General features: G+C 38.6%; 1 protein-coding gene across 1 annotated transcript; it reads left to right on the top strand.

Moving 5' to 3' along the window:
• The first annotated feature begins 530 nt into the window (after nucleotides 1–530).
• LOC149832025 (uncharacterized) lies at nucleotides 531–992 on the top strand. The gene has a single exon (XM_090013141.1). It carries the CDS (start codon nucleotides 531–533, stop codon nucleotides 990–992), a length of 462 nt encoding a protein of 153 aa, XP_089869267.1.
• Nucleotides 993–19,607: the final 18,615 nt, after the last annotated feature.

The raw sequence follows: 19,607 nt of genomic DNA, 5'->3' as shown, positions 1-19,607 counted from the left end.
TCAAGCCTAGAGACTAGATCAAGTGATCACCCTGTACACTTTGGGGTGCCTGATCACCAGTCCAACAGGTGTACGTCTCCGTGGGCCTCATGTTTCATCGAGGCTTGTAGACACACGGCAAGAAAAGTATTCTAAACATTTAGTTTGATGTTTAACTTTTAAAACTTTTAACCTTTTGCATGATGAGACTAGAAGGAACAAAGCCCAAAATGCAGCAAGGGGCCATTATTGGTGAATTTAATATAGGTGATGACTTATAGTTTGGTGGTCAATTACTTTTGCTAATACAAACAATGGCTCAAAAACCAACACCAGACCCACTAAAAGGAGAAGCCTAAACCCGCACCCTTCGCACACACTTTTACCGAACAATCCGCTAGTCAACACTTTACACACAAAGATGAAAAAGCTTCCCTATAAAACCAGCACCAATCTCAACCCATCTCTTCTCAGGGTGGATCTGCATTTCAATATCTAAGGCTCTAAGCTTTCATTGGTCCACCATCACCACTACCACCACCATTATCACCATGGCTCCACCATGGTCACTACTAACAATTGCCATCATAGCCATGCTCATCTTCTTTGCAGCAGCATCACCATTACTAGAACAAGATGATGCACAAGAACCAGACCAAGTTGATGCCGATGAAGATCCCGCTGTCGACGACGATGAGCCCATCTCCAGCGACATACCATCGCTCGGCCTCCGCCGGTTCCTTGCCAAATCCATAGCAACGACATGCGACAAGAACAAGAAGATTTGCAAAGTGAAGGGAAGTCCTGGACGTGATTGCTGCAATAAGAAGTGTGTGGATCGCAAGACCGATCGCCTCAATTGCGGCAAGTGCGGGAAGAAGTGCAGGTTCGCTGAGACATGCTGCAAGGGGAAGTGTGTCAACCTGGCGTTCGACGTAAAGAACTGCGGGGGATGTGGAAAAAAATGCCACAAAGGATCGTACTGTATATACGGGATGTGCGGCTACGCTTAGACGACTGTGCACAGTACTGCACCTTCGACGTTGCCCAGTATTGCTCGTTTAGACCTCGAAAACATGCATTCATCAGAAAGTATATATCAAAAAGCCTCTTTGTATCTTCGTCTGTTATCTCTGGCATTAAATTTTTGATGTTCTCAGAATAAGTCCTCTCTCCCTCTCTGTCCTCTCCCTCACCTTCCATCTTGCTTTATATATGGTTGTTATAAGATATGATATCGTTTTAACATGTCTGCCAAATGCTTATGTAAGTCTGTGTCTAAGTATGTTATATATGGTCTTTTTTTTTAAAGAAAAATATTCAGAAGTATGTTATGGTCATCAATTTCATGTTTATCACTGTTTCTCTCTCAAGTTTAAACTCAGCTCTCTTTCATGGTTTTGTTGCTGGCTAGTTATCATAGGCTATACAACATGATTTTTATTATTAGACAGGGGAAAACCTGGCCCAGGCCGGAGATTCGGTGCAGACCCAGCTGTCTCGCCGGGAATAAGCGCTGTATGGCTGCTCCTCTCTCAGGAACGGTACCACTTGCATAGGCTTGTGCACATTAAAACACAAATGGTTGGTTTTGAACTTGAGACATGCATGGTGTTAGCACCACGCCTCAAGCCCAGTCGCCGGCCAAATGTTCACTGTCCAGCGGAAAATCGGCTGTACCACATTGTAAATGTACAATATGTAGTTCTCAAAGATGCATGGTGCATATCGGATACTGACAAAATGTTAACACGGTTGTTTGTTTTGGGTCAGAAATCTTTTTTTTTTTGAGAGAGAACAGAATTTTCATTACTGCCGCTGTAGAAAATAGTGACAGAGAATGCCCGGGTGTGATGAGATATCACTCCCGCCATAGACATGCTACCAAGAAACAAAACATAGTAACAGAAAAAAGAAAACAGAACAGCACAGAGCATTACAGATCTGAGCATAACAGTAAACAGAAAATAATGAGTCGAAGAGACCCGCTATTGTATTAAATTATAGCTCTACCATTCCCAATCCAGTCCAGCGATTGTCCTGGCCACTTTCTTCGAGCCTTGTCTGTAACTTTCCATCTCATTTGGTCAAGAAGGAGAGGGTGGTGTACGTTGTGTACGTTCTCCCCTGATGATTCACTGAATCCCACGTCTGTGTTCGGGGGGATGAATGAGCGCTACGTATTTACGCACATGGGGCTTGTATTCCCGTGTATGTTGACATAACTTTGCATCGGACTCTGGTGTTATTGCAAAGACTTAAGTACCCTTTCTTGCTATTTTTGCCACAAAACGACGGTTTGAGAAAATGACAAAAATGTCCATTTTAAAAAAGAAAAACAAACGGTTCAAAAAAAGAACAAACATGCCCTCCATCCAGAAAGTCCCTGCACTGCAGGATTATCTGAGAAAGAAATCCCCCCTGAAGAAAGCCATGAACATCAACCCGCTCTCTCTCCCTTCTCTTTCTGCTTCTGTGCACATCCAGCAGATGATCCTACACTGCTCCAGCAAGCATCGACTGACCTACACACTGACTGTAGCATGGTTCAACTTGATGAGTTGTGGAGCCAGATTCAGAGATTTTGCCCTTACAGAAGGGGGGTTTGGGGGCTCCCACCGGTGTGGGTAGCATTGTTCAAATTAATAAGTTGTGGAGCCAGATTCAGAGATTTTGCCCCTACAGAAGGGGGGTTTGGGGGCTTCCCCCGGTGCAATAAAGTGTTTTGTTTAATCGTGATGCTCATGTTTCCTTTGGTTGTTTCTTACTAAAGGTTTTCGTAACACCCTTTCCAACGATTTTTCTGTTCTTTTTTTCTGGTTTGAAGATGGCGACTTCTGAAAGTTACTGTTCAATTTCAAAAAATGAACCTGTTATAGAGATCGGATTTCAAATCCGTAAAAAACGGTGTCTTTCTTATTAAGTCTAGTTTATTTCTGACAATTTTCAATAATTTTTATGGTCATTTCATTCCCCATTTTGATTAAAAACCAGACCCCTATTATTCTGCATTATTTGAGTTGCACAGGTTTTTTAGTTCATTTTGCAAGAGTCATATCTCTCCAACGATAGATCATTTTCCAAATCTGCAAAAAAAAGTTTTCTTCTTTTATTTGTCTAATTTATATCTAAATTTTTTTATAACTTTTTATACATATTTGATATTTTAAATTTGTTAAAATTTGAGACTGCTTACAGATTAATCTTACTTCACCATGATTAAACAAACCAGTTCCAGTTTTTTAAAAATTTGTAATATCAAATAAATATATAAAGTTATAAAAAATTCCAGATATAAACTAGACAAATAAAGAAAAAAACCCTTTTTATAGATTTGGAAAATGATCTCCCATTAGGGACATATGACTCTTGCAAAATGAACAAAAAACCTGAGTATCTAAAACGATAGTGTGACAGGGTCTTGGTTTTCGACCAAAAACAAGTATGAAATTACCATAAAAATTGCTGAAAATTGGCAGAAATAAACTAGACTCAATAATGAAGATGCCGCTTTTTACGAATTGGAAATCCGATCTTCGGTTAGGGAGATACTCCCGCGACAAGTTGGTCTTGATTCAAATAGCGATTTACGCGTGACGACTTACTGAATAACGATTTGTAGTGTTATTCAGTAAGCCGTCAGGCGTAAATCGCTATTTGAATCAAGACCAACTTGTCGGGGGCGTATCTCCCTAACCGAAGATCGGATTTCCGATTCGTAAAAAGCGGCATCTTCGTTATTGAGTCTAGTTTATTTCTGTTATTTTTCAGTAATTTTTATGGTAATTTCATACCTATTTTTGGTCGAAAACCAAGACTCTATCAAACTCTATATCGTTTGAGTTACTCATATTTTTAGTTCATTTTGCAAGAGTCATATCTCCTCAACGGGAGACCATTTTTCAAATCTGCAAAAAGGGTTTTTTTGCTTTATTTGTCTAGTTTATATCTGAAAATTTTTATAACTTTATATATTTATTTGATAATTTAAATATATAAAAAACCAAAACTATTTTGTTTAATCATGGTTAAATAAGATTAATTTGTAACCAGTTTTGAATTTTAATAAATTTAAAATATCAAATATATATAAACAATTATAAAAATTTCCAGATATAAACTAGACACATAAAGAAAGAAAACCCTTTTTACAGATTTGAAAAATGATATTTCATTGAGGAGATATGACTCTCGCAAAATAAAATAAAAATACGTGCAACTTAAATAATACAAAATAATAGGGGTCTGGTTTTTAATCAAAATGGGAAAACAAATAACCATAAAAATTGCTGAAAATTGACAGAAATAAACTAGACTCAATAAGAAAGACACCGTTTTTTACGGATTTGAAATCCGATCTCCGGTTAGGGAGATACGCCCCCGACAAGTTGGTCTTGATTCAAATAGCAATTTACGCGTGACGGCTTACTGAATAACGATTTGTAGTGTTATTTAGTAAGCCGTTACGCGTAAATCGCTATTTGAATCAAGACCAACTTGTCGGGGGCGTATCTCCCTAACCGAAGATCGGATTTCAAATCCGTAAAAATCGATGTCTTTCTTATTGAGTCTAGTTTATTTCTGTCAATTTTCAGCAATTTTTATGGTAATTTCATACATATTTTTGGTCAAAAACCAAGACCCTGTCAAACTCTATATCGTTTGAGTTACTCATGTTTTTAGTTCATTTTGCAAGAGTCATATTTCCCCAATGGGAGATCATTTTTTAAATCTTTAAAAATGTTTTTTTTGCGTGATTTGTCTAGTTTATATCTGGAAAATTTTATAACTTTATATATTTATTTGATATTTCAAATATATAAAAAACCGGAACTATTTTGTTTAATTATGGTTAAATAAGAGTAATCTGTAACCAGTTCTGAATTTTAATAAATTTAAAATATCAAATATGTATAAACAATTATAAAAATTTCCAGATATAAACTAGACACATAAAGAAAGAAAACCCTTTTTACAGATTTGGAAAATGATATTTCATTGGGGAGATATGACTCTCGCAAAATAAACTAAAAATATGTGCAACTTAAATAATGCAAAATAATAGAGGTCTAGTTTTTAATCAAAATGGGAAAACAAATGACCATAAAAATTGCTGAAAATTGACAGGAATAAACTAGACTCAATAAAAAAGACACCGCTTTTTACAGATTTGAAATTCGATCTTCGGTTAGGGAGATACGCCCCCGACAAGCTGGTCTTGATTCAAATAGCAATTTACGCATGACGGCTTACTGAATAACGATTTGTAGTGTTATTTAGTAAGCCGTCACGCGTAAATCGCTATTTGAATCAAGGCCAACTTGTCAGGGGCGTATCTCTCTAACCGGAGATCGGATTTCAAATCCGTAAAAAGCGGTGTCTTTCTTATTGAATCTAGTTTATTCCTGTTAATTTTCAGCAATTTTTATGGTTATTTCATACCTATTTTTGGTCGAAAACCAATACCCTATCAAACTCTATATCGTTTGAGTTACTCATGTTTTTAATTTATTTTGCAAGAGTCATATCTCCCCAATGGGAGATCATTTTTCAAATCTGTAAAAAGGTTTTTTTTTTGCTTTATTTGTTTAGTTTATATTTGAAATTTTTTATAACTTTATAAACACATTTGATATTTCAAATATGTTAAAAACCGAAACTGATTACAAAATTTCTGGTTCTGTAACATGTTCATTTCCTAAAATTGAACGGTAACTTTTAGAAGTCACCATCTTCAAACCAGAAAAAAAAATAGAAAAATCGTAAGAAAGGGTGTTACAAAAACCTTTAGCAAGAAACAACCGAAGGAAACATGAGCACCATGATTAAACAAAATACTTTATTACGCCGGGGGAAGCCCCCAAACCCCCCTCCTGTAAGGGCAAAATCTCTAAATCAGGCTCCACAACTCATCAAGTTGAACCATGCTATAGTCATTTTGCAGGTCAGTCGATGCTTGATGAAGCAGTGTAGGATTGTCTGCTAGATGTGCACAGAAGTAGAAAGAGAAGGGAGAGAGAGAGAGGGTTGATGTTCGTGGCTTTCTCCAGGGGGGATTCCTTTCTCGGATAATCCTGCAGTGCATCAAGTTGAATGATGCTACCCACGCTGGGAAGAGCCCCCAAACCCCCCTCCTGTAAGGGCAAAAACTATGCTACCCACGCTGGGACCCCCCTCCTGTAAGGACAAAAACTATGCTACCCACGCTGGGAGGAGCCCCCAAACTCCCCTTCTGTAAGGGCAAAAACTCTGAATCAGGCTCCACAACTCATCAAGTTGAATGATGCTACCCACGTAGGGAGGAGCCCTCAGACCCCTCTTCTGTAAGGGTAAAAACTCTAAATCAGGCTCCACAACTCTTCAAGTTGAATGATGTTACCCACACTGAGAGGATCCCCCAGACCCCTTTCCTGTAAGGGTAAAAACTCTGAATCAGGATCCACAACTCATTTAGTTGAATGATGCTACCCATGCTGGGAGGAGCCTCCAAACCCTCCTCCTGTAAGGGTAAAAACTCTGAATCAGGCTCCACAACAGTCAATGTGCAGGTCAGTCGGTGCTTGATGGAGCAATGTAGGATCTTCTGCTGGATGTGCACAGAAGCAGAAAGAGAAAGGAGAGAGAGAGTGAGAGGGTTGATGTTCATGGCCTCCTCCAGGAGAGATTTTTTTCTCGGATAATCCTGCAGTGCAGAGACTGGGTCTTAAATAATCATCTTCGAGGCACTTAAGTCTTTACAATCACTCCTTTTCTACAATCATTATTTTTTTTGGCACCAATGGAGGAGAGGGTAATTAAGTCTTTACAATCGCATCAAACTCCAATGCTAATTAATGCTGACAAACATGGGGATACGAGATGCACAGGCTTAAATACATGGTGCTTTTTGGGACCCCCGAGCATGAGATGCTCTGTTCGGGGGGGGGGACATATAACCTGCTTTGGTCAAGAAGCATCTCTTTACCATTGCGCTGATCCCTAAAGATACAATGATTTCGTTCTAACCAAATCAGCCTCCAAGCCGTGAGGGACCAGACTTACCAGACAAATTTCCATCGTTTTCCTTTTTTCGGTTGTGTAGCAACTGAAATATCTCTAGGGAAGATAAAATTATCTCTAGTTTTTATCGGTTCATTATGACTCATAAGTTGCAGTCCCAAAAAATATGTGAGAATGATTCAATGAGTCTAAGGGGTCTGGTTCCCTCAACCACCAGAGTTCCATTTAGAACTTCTTTTGGGTGTGTAGTCCCCCCTGCACCCTAAAACAACCAAATCATGGCAAGACCTGACACTGAAATAGGATTGGCCAAGGCGTTCATGTCATGCAACTAGGGGAACTCTTTTGTTTGATCAAGTGATTTTAGCCCCATGTGTTTCTGTTTTGGGCTAGATATCAACCAATGTACACTATTAAGGGTTGTAAATGTAATACTCAAAAAAATTTAATAAGAATTTTCAGAATTTTTACATAAGATTACTTAAGTTTGGATATGAGAGCAACCCCAACCCATCAGAGTTTGGGTTCGATCCGGGTTGGAACAAATCAAACCCGATATTCGGTCTAAACCCGAAAATAAAACAATGCAGACTTCAAGTTTTTGATCTAAATCGAAGTTGGATCGATTGGAACTCCAAAAAATCCATTAATCGTTGAGCGGGTCAGATACCGTAGTGGGTTTGGATAGAAATCCAGAGGACCAAGAGTCCAAAGAGGCAACTATTAGGAAATTTTAGGAAATGGGGTTTCGTCCAGGAGAAAGATGTAATTAGAGAAGAATGAGATGGGCAGGATGGTCTTTTCCTAAGTAGGGGGACCTAGCCTCATGGGAGGCTGACACATGGCAACTCCTCTCCTCTCTCTACTCTCTCTCTCTCTCCACACTTTCTAAAGAAGAGAGGAAGGAAGAAGAAGAAGATGGAGATGAAGGAAGAGGAAGAGGAAGAAGAAGAAAAGGGAGAAGAAGAAGAAACATATCCCCAGTCACGTTGCAGCTGCACTCGTGCACAATCATGCATTGTCACGCATTGCCAGAGGTCACTGCCCCATCGGCTACATGGGCCCCAGTGATGGAGCCAATACCACGGTCGAGTTGGGTAGAGTGGGCCCCACTAACGATGGGTAGCAGTCACAACCGAACCCATGCCACCTGTGTTTGTATCATGCAGACATGGTCCCAGTGTTGTCGTTGTGGCCGCTCCACCCACGCACCTGTCATGCCATCCGCACCTCTCACATGCAATTCATGCTTGTTGTTGCTTTCCCGCACAACAACCACCCCCATTCTTGTTGTTGAGTGTCCATCGTGCGGTCGACCCCACACCAAAGTGCATGCTAAGTTCGCGAAGTCCCTGAACGAAGGACACGACTAGATAGGTACAATTTCTTGGTTCCTTATTGTGTCTCTAGGATAATTGTGTGGAAATAGGGCAATCTCTGCCCTGACTTTTGGTGAGCTATGTAGACCCCGAAAGCGGCATCTTGAGTTTCATAATATATAATTGTTTTATTAAACTTGAGTTGGAAAATTGGTAGACTTGTAATTATAACTATAGAATCTGGTAATCCAAAACTTTTAGAAGTGTTTTATTTTGCAAGATAAATGTTAAACATTAAAAGATAAAAATTGTATATAAAACTGCATATGTAGCAGGTTAGACTTATAAAAGTGCATGTTTTTGTATGTGTGTGCATGAGTCAGGATGACATACGTATGAATAGATAATTATGCATGTATGAAAATAATTCATACACATAGACATGTGTGATGTGATGCATACATTTGCGATCACGACATACATACAAAAAATATACTGTTATTTGTGTGCGTGTATCAGAACGACATGCAAATGATTGTTTACTTGTTCGTATTTGCAATAGAGGCATATACTTGATTGTGTGTTTTATGAAGTGTACGTATGCAATTATGACATACATACGCTAATTATTGTTGTATGCATGTACTCGGGGTGTCCATTTTCATTGCACTCATTTTTAGGAGTTGAGTCTTTGTCAGGTTTGTTTCCTTTGCAAACTTGTTCCGAGTGTGAGTTAATGTATGCATGCATTTGGCTTAGGCGGGGCCTCTAGCACTTAGTTTAGTTGGTGCATCACCATTGACCAGGCCTCGTGTTGCTGAAAAAGTAGAGTGAACTGCAATATTCATGAGGTACATGTACTTGGGTGGTTTGTATATAGTTGTGTGTCAATATGCGACATGAGCATATGCCATAATATCATAGGTACGGATGCTTGTGTGCTGTGATGTGCGTTAATGTAATTGAAGCATACATGCAAACACTTGTGTAATGTGACACATGCGTGTGCAATTGATGCATACATGCAAATACTTATATAATGTGATGTCTGTGTGTGTGCAACTAGCATGCGTATAAATAATTGTATGTAATGTATGGCATGAATGAATATAAACCACGAAACACTGGCATACAAATATGCAGTATGTGTTAGTGATGAATGTTGACATGATAATGTTTGGCATATGCACTAATAGTGTATGTTATGCCATTTAGCAAACCTATGATCTTTGATGGCCTAGGAGCTCGTATGAAATGAGATAAAATGAATTGATGTATGCATTAGAATTTAACTACATGCACGCATTAGAAGGTATCCTTAAGACAGGTCACGTAAAGAGGGGTGGATGAGAATTGTGTGTACGTATGCAATTATGACCTACGACACAATAAATGATGATATGTGTGTATGCAATTGTGGCATATGAAACAATGAATGATAATATTCATTGTGAGTATATATATGCCATTATGGCATATAAATGAAGGAATGTGGATATGTGATGCATGTTTCAAAGGCATAATTTTTTGGGTATTGATATGATGGCTTTCCATGAAAAAAAAACCCCTAAGTTTGAAAGTCGGGAAGTTGTAGTCAGGAACTTGTTCAAACTCCATTTGGTACAAAATACCACGCTCGAGCTCAGACTTGAATCACAAGCCCAGCTAGCCTAGCTATTCAAGTTTGAGCTTGGTTTTGATTTTGTTCATCGTGAGATTTATATAAAGTCCCGGCTTGATTTTGAACTTCTCCTTTCTATTATGGTCGATATCAGCATAGTAGATAATTTTGGTGGTATGCAATGATAATCAATGAAAATTTATTATAACGAGGACAATATTGTAAGTGAAAAAAATAATGTAAAAGGAGCAATTTGAGAAGTTCTGCCGTGAGAATTAAGTAAATAAATAATTATATTTAAAAACTTATTTGAGTATATATATATATATATATATATATATATATATATATATATATATATATATATATATATATATATATAGGGAAAATATATAGTTATGTACTATGCTAACATAAAGTTGTATACCTTATATATATATATATAAGGAAAATATATGGTAGTTCGGTACCATGATACCATACGGTGGTACATACTGTTATTTGCATGAATCTAGCCACCAACCGGTTGATCAAACACTTTAGAAGATTTGTGTTTGACATGATTTATTTACTATATTAGATGGTTTTATCATGTCTAATAGTTTAGAAGATTTTTGACACTGAAAAATCAAATGGCTCACAATTCATGAAAATGAAGGTGATTTAAAAATAGTATAAAACATCATATACCTAATACATTACCATATCTAGTATAAAACTTTACTACATGAAAATATATAGGAAATAGAGCGTGCTAAACATGATCCTTAGATTTTACTTTCAGAGTTTGGATCTATGCAAATCAAGTGTATATCACCATAAGCTATGGTGGTGCAGTACCACCATAGAAACACACGTACACACACACGCACACACACACACACACACACACACACACACACACATATATATATATATATATATATATATATATATATATATATATATATATATATATATATATATATATTCAGCGAAGCTTGCTGCTGTTTGAGGTTGGCATGATTCCTTTCAAAATTACAACTAATGTTTTAGCTTGCTGATGTTAACAAGTCAAACTCAAACAATGTTTTTAATGAGTCAAATTCAAGTCAAACTCGCGTAGCTTGGTTTGATATCCTTCTTTTGAATGGGAAACCCGGCAGAACAGATCCTTTATGGTGACCTAGCTGTTATTTCTTCTTTTAAGAAAAAGATCTTGTAAAGGCAAATTTGAAGGAGAAGCTCACGTGGTAAACCATTTCTTAAGTCGCCATCTCAGTATTGGTGTCACAGGCTAAGAAAATGGCAACTCCATAATGCATTAAAGAATTCTTTTCATGGAGTGAGAAAGTGCATGGTTACTTGTTCATGCAAAAATATGTGGAGAAAATTGCGGTGGGAGTTAGGAATCCCACATCTCATGTTCCTGGTTGCTTCGTGAGCTAGTACTGCTGCTTATTCCAAATTCAATTTGTGAGCAAAGATGAAATGATGATAATGATATCACATGGTTGAATGGGCTGATCAAGGGCATGATAATAAACAGTTGGGCAGCTGATCCATGGCCACCAAGTATATCAAGTACTTGTTAGATGTACTTTCAATAGAAAGAGTTTACCTTGGAATATATATAGGGACTTTATTGTTGTCATTCCCTAGATTGGAACTATCGTTAGTGAAGCTTTGTTTGGTCTTATATAGTTTACAGTGTCTCTTAACCAAGATAATTAATTTGTTAAGATTTAGGGAAACATACCTTCTTTTTTTTTTGAGGAGAAACATACCGCTGTAAGACATTCGATGCTACTCCCATTCCAATGAAATTTTCATCTCATGACCTGTATTTCCCATTTCTTTTTTTTTTCGTGTTTTTGTGTTTATAGGCACATCACAGATAAAACTTTTACTTAGCTAGATATTGCCATTTTCTCTTTTTTAAGAAAAGATGAACAGATTAATCAAAGAGGACCAGATTAATCAATTTTTTAGTTAGATTTCCCATTTTCTCCTTTTTTATCACAATATTAACGTGATAAAAAAACACATTTTTTCATATTTATATTGTATTTATGGTTTTTACATATTATGAGTATATATTTGTATATTCTTTATATAGATATTTTCCTCAAAATAATAATTTTAATTTATCATGAGATTTTCCTCAATGGGAGTTTCCCGATGGGGATATTTGGGACATTAACTGCAGTGTACCGAGTTGGCCAATATGCAGTTTACTAATGGATCTCTGGTCTAGACTGAAAAGCAATCTTAGGTCTTGCCTTCGGCCAGGTTTTTGAGTCCCAACAAGAAGAGGAGATCCGGTGATCGGATGCAAGGTACTTGGTCTAGTCACCAGATGATGCTATGCATCCACCCATTTGGGAGGGAGATCAGGTGCAATGTGATTGCACACTTTTTGTGTGCTGCTGCACCTGATCACCCACTTTCTTCGGGATATAGTCTGTCAGCTGTGGGGGCCTAACATCAGATGGTGGGTGATCAGGTGTAGTATGTATGTAATCACATTGCACCTGATCTAAATTCCCCATTTGATAGGAGAGAGAGAGGGGACCTTGATTGGTTTTCACCAATGAGCTTGCAAACGAGTGGCGTTTTTTTTCTGATTATTCACAAAAATAAAATACAAATTCATATATGTTTTAGTACTGTAAGAGGAATTGTGCTTGGGCTTAGAGCTTTTTTTTTTTGAATTTATAACCTGAAGAAACTGTGTCCGGCACAAGGAACTGGCCGTGCTGGCTCAGCCTGCCATACCTACGGTCATAATGCTGACAGCATAAAACTCCGAGGCTAGGACCCCTGCCTCGGGGCCTATGCTACGCATTGGCTTGTGCAGATGGGTGATGCCCATGGGAATTGAACCCTGACTGCCTGTCCAGCAGCCAAGGTCTCACCCCACTACGCCAACCCTCCTTGGGGCTGGGCTTAGAGCTTCTGCTTGGACAATACTTCGGTTTTGAAAGTCATGTACAGGACCCTTTTCCCCTTCTCTTCCCCTTCTTTAGATCCAAATACTGATGGCAACATTTTATTTTGGACCAAATTATGAATCTGATTGAAATAGAGATATGAGATCCATATCCAACCTAGATACAAAAACACCATTTAAATTTCCCTAGTCAAGCCTGGTGAACGGATTATAGAATCTTGCTACATAGATTTGATCAGTAAAACTAAATCACGGGGTCACGTTTGGCATTATATACTTTACTATTTTCATTCGTTAAAGTCGACTCTAAGATGTTTTGAGGCATATTTAAACCATTGTAATCTTCATGAACTATGAGGCATTGATTTTTCACCATCTTAAAATACAAATATTGAAGAGGAGTAGAAAGGACAAGGAAAACACGAGTTTAATGTGGTTCAGATCAAATATCCTACATCCACGATCAGACAATCACGCACCCCATGAGACTTTTCATTTTCTTATCTATTCACCATGTTACAAAGCTTATATAGAGACCAAAATGATAATCACGCCATCCACCAAAAAGGGAAAGAATAATAACAAAAGGCAATAATAAGATAAAGCTGGAAACAAGTCGCAACTTCCTAACTTCCCAACAACTTCCTCTGTGAAGCCTGGTGAGCCACCTTGCTTTCCATCACTCCCCCTCAAGTGGGGCGTATACATTGTAGCAGCCCTACTTGCTAAGATCAATAGATAGTTGTTGTTTAGTCAGACTCTTGGTTAGTCCGTCAGCCAACTGGTTCGAGCTCTGAGTATATGGAGTCTGAATTTCTCCATTTTGAACTTTTTCCCTCACAAAATGGCAGTTTATTTCTCTGTGTTTTGTTCTTTTGTGAAACACATGATTTGCTGCAATATAAATCGTTGCTTGATTGTTGTAGTACATAGAAATGGGTGATAAGAACGTGAGACCCATCTCAGTCAATAATGTTTTTATACACATAATTTCACTAGCTATAGCGGCTATGGCCCGATACTTTGCTTCTGCACTAGATCTCGATACCACCTTTTGTCTTTTACTCCTCCAAGATACTAGATTATCTCCTATATATACACAATATCCCGTAGTGGAACTGCAATCTATACTGCCTGCCCAATCTGCATTTGAATAGCCTCTGATCTCCACATGATTGTTCCTCTTGTACCATAAACCCTGACTCAGAGATTTTTTCAAATATCTCAAAATTCTGTCTACTACATTTAAGTGAGATTTGCAGGGACTATGCATATACTGACTAACCAAACTGACTGCGTGTGTGATGTCCGATCTGGTCACAGTTAGATAAATAAGTCTCCCTACAAGTCTTTGAGAGCAGGAAATATCTGAAATGGGCTCATCCTCATCTTCTTTGTCTCTAAAATTACTTTCAAGCAGAGTGTCTACTGATCAGTTGCCTATCTTTTCTATTTCTTTTAGCAAATCTAGAGTATACTATCTCTAGGACATAAAAATACCTCTCTTTGAATGAGCAAATTCAATCCCTAGAAAATATCTTAGTCTACCAAGGTCTTTAATGTCAAATTATCTTTGAAGCATCTCCTTGGTCATTTGAATGTGGCTAGCATTGTTTCCTGTAATTATCATGTCATCAACATATACGAGAATAAAAACCAAATCATCACCATCCCTACGAATAAATAATGAATTGTCAGCTTTGCATATGACAAATTTATTTTGTTCTAACGCCTTACTTAATTTGAAATGCCATGCTCGTGGAAACTCCTTCAACCCATAAATAGATTTTCTGAGTCTGCAAATGAGATTCAACAACTCTTGAGGGTGCCCCTACGGTATCTTCATATATACTTCTTCCTGCAAGTCAGCTTGTAAGAAAGCATTTTTTACTTCCATATGAAATAATGGCCAATTAAAATTACATGCAACTGAAAGCAATATCTCAACAATGTTTATTATTGCTACGGGAGCAAATATTTCTTCATAGTCAAGTCCTTGAGTTTGACTATAGCCTTTGTCCACCAACCTCGCCTTATGTCTCTCTACTATCCCGTTGCGATTACATTTTATCTTGAATACCCATCAACACCCTACAATTTTTTTTTTCTTTTTGAAGAGTGGTTAAATCCCATGTATGGTTTTTATGTAAAGCTTCAAGTTCTTCTTCCATCGCCTTATGCTAGACCCGACTCTTTTTGACTTCATCATATGTCGATGGTTTTTGTTATAAGGCACTTAAAAGGGCATGATATTCACCTAAAACATTTTTATATGATAGTTGTTTCTCTATAGGATGAGTAACTGCTTTATAAGTCACATAGTCATCCAAGTATTTAGGCGAGACCTCCTTGGTTCATCATTGTTCTGGCCAATCTCACAATCATGAGGAGCTATGAACTGGTTTTCATTACTAGATAGAAATCGTGAATCAGTTTCCGATTGTTCATTATTTGGATGCACCTCAGACATGACAACCAGATCATCATATGCTCATGTTCGAGAGAACTATCTCCCCCTGTCTATCATCGTTTTCATTAGAATTTTTGAAGAAAGGGGTAAATTCATCACCATCTTAAAATACAAATATTGAAGAGGAGTAGAAAGGACAAGGAAAACACGTGTTTAATGTGGTTCATATCAAATATCCTACATCCACGACCAGGCAATCACGCACCCCACGAGACTTTTCATTTTCTTATCTATTCACCATGTTACAAAGCTTATATAGAGACCAAAATGATAATCACGCCATCCACCAAAAAGGGAAAGAATAATAACAAAAGGCAATAATAAGATAAAGCTGGAAACAAATCGCAACTTCCTAACTTCCCAACAACTTCCTCTGTGAAGCCTGGTGAGCCACCTTGCTTTCCATCACTCCCTCTCAAGTGGGGCGTATACATTGTAGCAACACTACTTGCTAAGAGCAATAGATAGTTGTTGTTTAGTTAGACTCTTGGTTAGTCCGTCAACCAACTGGTTCGAGCTTTGAGTATATGGAGTCTGAATTTCTCTATTTTGAACTTTTTTCCTCACAAAATGGCAGTCTATTTCTATGTGTTTCGTTCTTTTGTGAAACACAGGATTTGCAACAATATAAATCGTTGCTTGATTGTTGTAGTACATAGGAATGGGTGATAAGAACGTGAGACCCATCTCAGTCAATAATGTTTTTATCCACATAATTTCACTAGCTATAGCAGCCATGGCCCGATACTTTGCTTTTGCACTAGATCTCGATACCACCTTTTGTCTTTTACTCATCCAAGATACCGGATTATCTCCTATATATACACAATATCCCATAGTGGAGCTACGATCTATACTGCCTGCCCAGTCTGCATTTGAATAGCCTCTGATCTCCACATGATTGTTCCTCTTGTACCATAAACCCTGACCCAGAGATTTTTTTTCAAATATCTCAAAATCCTGTCTACTACATTTAAGTGAGATTTGCTGGGACTATGCATATACTGACTAACCAAACTGACAGTGTGTGTGATGTTCGGTCTGGTCACAGTCAGATAAATAAGTCTCCCTACAAGTCTTTGACATCAAGAAATATTTGAAATGGGCTCATCCCCATGACCTTTGTCTCTAAAATTACTTTCAAGCAGAGTGTCCACTGATCAGTTGCCTATCTTCCCTATTTCTTTTAGCAAATCTAGAGTATACTCTCTATGACATAAAAATACCTTTCTCAGACTCCAATAAGGAGATCTACCAAAGAGGAACAATCATCCAGGAAATACTCATCGAATGAGTATGTGATGATTACAGATCAAGGTCAGCCAGAAACTTTTAAAGAAGTTTTGAAGGATGAAAACCAAACTGAGTGGCTTAAGGCAATGAAAGAAGAAATGAATTCATTGCATGAGAATCACACATTTGATCGGTAAAGACACCTAAAGGGAAGAAGGTGTTGAAGAACAAGTGGGTCTCTAGGCAGAAGACTGATGGGATCAACTCTCAACCTAGATACAAGGCATGACTTATAGTGAAAGGTTTTACTCAGAAGAAGGGAGTTGATTTTGATGAAATGTTCTCACCAGTTGTAAAGATGTGCACCATCCGAACTATGCTCGGTATAGCTGCAAGCATGAATTTGAAAGTTGAGTAGCTTGGTGTGAAGACTGCATTTCTGCATGATGACTTGGAAGAAGAAATTTTTAATGAAGCAACCTGAGAGATTCATTGACAAGGGTAAAGAGCACCTAGTCTGCAAGCTGAAGAAGAGTTTATATGGATTGAAGCAAGCACCATTGCAGCGGTATAAGAAGTTTGATCCCTTTATGGCTGAGCATGGATATTCAAGAATCTTCACAGACCATTGTGTATTTGTAAAAAAAATTTCAGATGATAATTATACCATTCTTTTACCTTATGTGGATGACATGCTGATTGTGGGCCAAGACATCAGCAGGATAAATAAGTTAAAGTTGGAGCTGAGTGAGACCTTTGCCATGAAGGATTTAGGTCCAGCAAAACAGATTCTTGGAATGAGAATAGTTCGTGGCACATTACATGGGCTGATCTGGTTATCACAAGAGAAGTATATCAGAAAGGTTCTTGAGAGGTTTAACATGAATAAAGCAAAGCCTGTTGATTGTCCACTTGCAGGTCATTTCAAACTTAGCTCAAGTCAATGTCCTGCAAATGATGAAGAAGGAATTGAGATGCAGAAAATTCCCTATGCTTCGGCAGTAGGTTCGTTGATGTATGCTATGGTCTGTACTCGACCAGACATAACTCATGTTGTTGGAGTTGTTAGCCGATTTCTGTCAAATCCAGGGAAGGAATACTGGACAACAGTGAAATGGATTCTGAGGTATCTTCAGGGCACTTTGAAGTTGAGCCTGTGTTTTGGAAAGGGTGAACATAGGGGTGGCAATCGTGTCGGGTTGGCGGGTTAGCATACCTCAACCCGAACCCGACTCGTTTATTAAATGGGTCAGCTGTTGCAAACACGAACTTGGCCCGTTTAATAAACGGGTAACCCGACACGACCCGCCAACCCATTTAATAAATGGGTTGGGTCGGGTAAACGGGTTCTCAGGTTGGCGGGTCGACGGGTCGGGTTGGCGGGTTGACAGGTCGGGTTGGCGGGTTGACCCGCCCGCCTAACCCGTTTATTAAACGGGTCAGCCGGGTTGGTGGGTTGGCATACCCCCAACCCGAACCCAACCCGTTTAATAAACGGGTTAGGCGGGTCGACCCGTTTATTAAACGGGTTGGCTTAAGCCCAACCCGAACCTGCCTAAGAGGCAGGTTGGCGGGTCGGGTTGGCAGGTCGTGTCAGGTTTTGCCACCCCTAGGTGAACATATTCTTGATGGGTTCACAAATTCTGATATGGCTGGTGATGTAGACAGTAGAAAGTCTACTTCTGGGTATTTGATTACTTTTGCAAGGGGAGCAGTTGCATGGCAGTCGAAATTAAAGAAATATGTAGCTCTCTCCACTACAGAAGCTGAGTTCATCGCCATTACATAAGCCAATAAAGAATTGTTATGGGTGAAGAAATTCTTGCAAGAGTTGGGCTTGAAGCAAGAAGAGTATGTTCTTCATTGTAATAGCCAGAGTGCGATTCACTTGAGTAAGAATTTCTCATTTCATTCAAGATCACAACATATCGATGTTCGATACCACTGGATTCGAGATGTCTTGAGTGAAAAATTGCTGTAACTGGAGAAAGTGCATACCAATGGCAATACATCAAATATATTGACCAAGTCATTGCCCAAGGACAAGCATGAGAAGTGTCGATTCCTAGCATGAATGAAAGAAGCTTCCACATAAGTCGGGAAATGGGAGAATTGTTGGGTTTTCCTCCTTTGTGGGATTCATTGGTTCGATGCACATTCAGTATCACTGCAGAATTCCAAACACGACTCTTGATCTTCTTGAGGATGATTTTCGTATTCGTTGGATAGCGATTTGTAGAAGTTCTCTCAGCTAAATGATGATTCAGCAGTTTAGAGTTTGAGGATTAGCGATTTATCGATAATGATTTGGCGAAGAGTGCTTTAACCTGAAGAGCGATTTGTAGTATCGTTGGATAGCGATTTGTAGTATCGCTGCATAGCGATTTGTGGTATCGCTGGATAGCGATTTGGGGCTTCAGGTGGATAGTGATTTGTGCTAATGCGCTTCAAGCGCATTGTAAGTTGTGCAAGACGTTTAATCTTCCACATTAAATGTGGGTCTTATCCTCTATTTAAGGAATGGATGAGAGAGAGAAAAAAAGCAAAAGTGAGCGAAAAGGTGTGAGAAACTTTTTTAGGGCACCAAAAGGGTGTGGAGTGAACAAAAGCAAGAAGTGTTGCTACACTTCTTTCAGGACAGCTTCGTCAAGCTGGTTCTTCAGATCATTCGTTCTTTGTTTCTCAGTGAGGTATATCCTCTTGTTCATTTCGTTACACCTTGTGTGTTTATAAGGCTTATGCCTTTTGGCCACTCTGTAATCTTTGTTTAAAGATAACGGAAGTTGTTGACCTATTGGTCATCGTGGACGTACCTCAGTTGAGAGGGAACCACGTAAATCGTTGTGTGCTATTTTGTTTCCGCTGTTGGTTTGTTTTTATTTTATTTCTTCCATTGTCATTGCTTTATTGTTTTCATCGATTCGCACTTGTGGGGAGACCCGGTATATCCGTTTTAACCCCAACAGAATTTTGAGAGAGACCAGGGGACCCCGATCCATTGCCATCCCTAATTGCTAACAAAGAGGCCTTCAAGCAGACTAATTTGTTCAGATT

This window comes from Nuphar pumila, chromosome 7 (assembly GCF_984573655.1).
Source record: "Nuphar pumila chromosome 7, dmNupPumi1.hap1.1, whole genome shotgun sequence".
Lineage (NCBI taxonomy): Eukaryota > Viridiplantae > Streptophyta > Magnoliopsida > Nymphaeales > Nymphaeaceae > Nuphar > Nuphar pumila.
The sequence above is the reverse complement of the archived record's forward strand: the minus strand, read 5'-3'. Positions and strand labels throughout refer to the sequence as shown.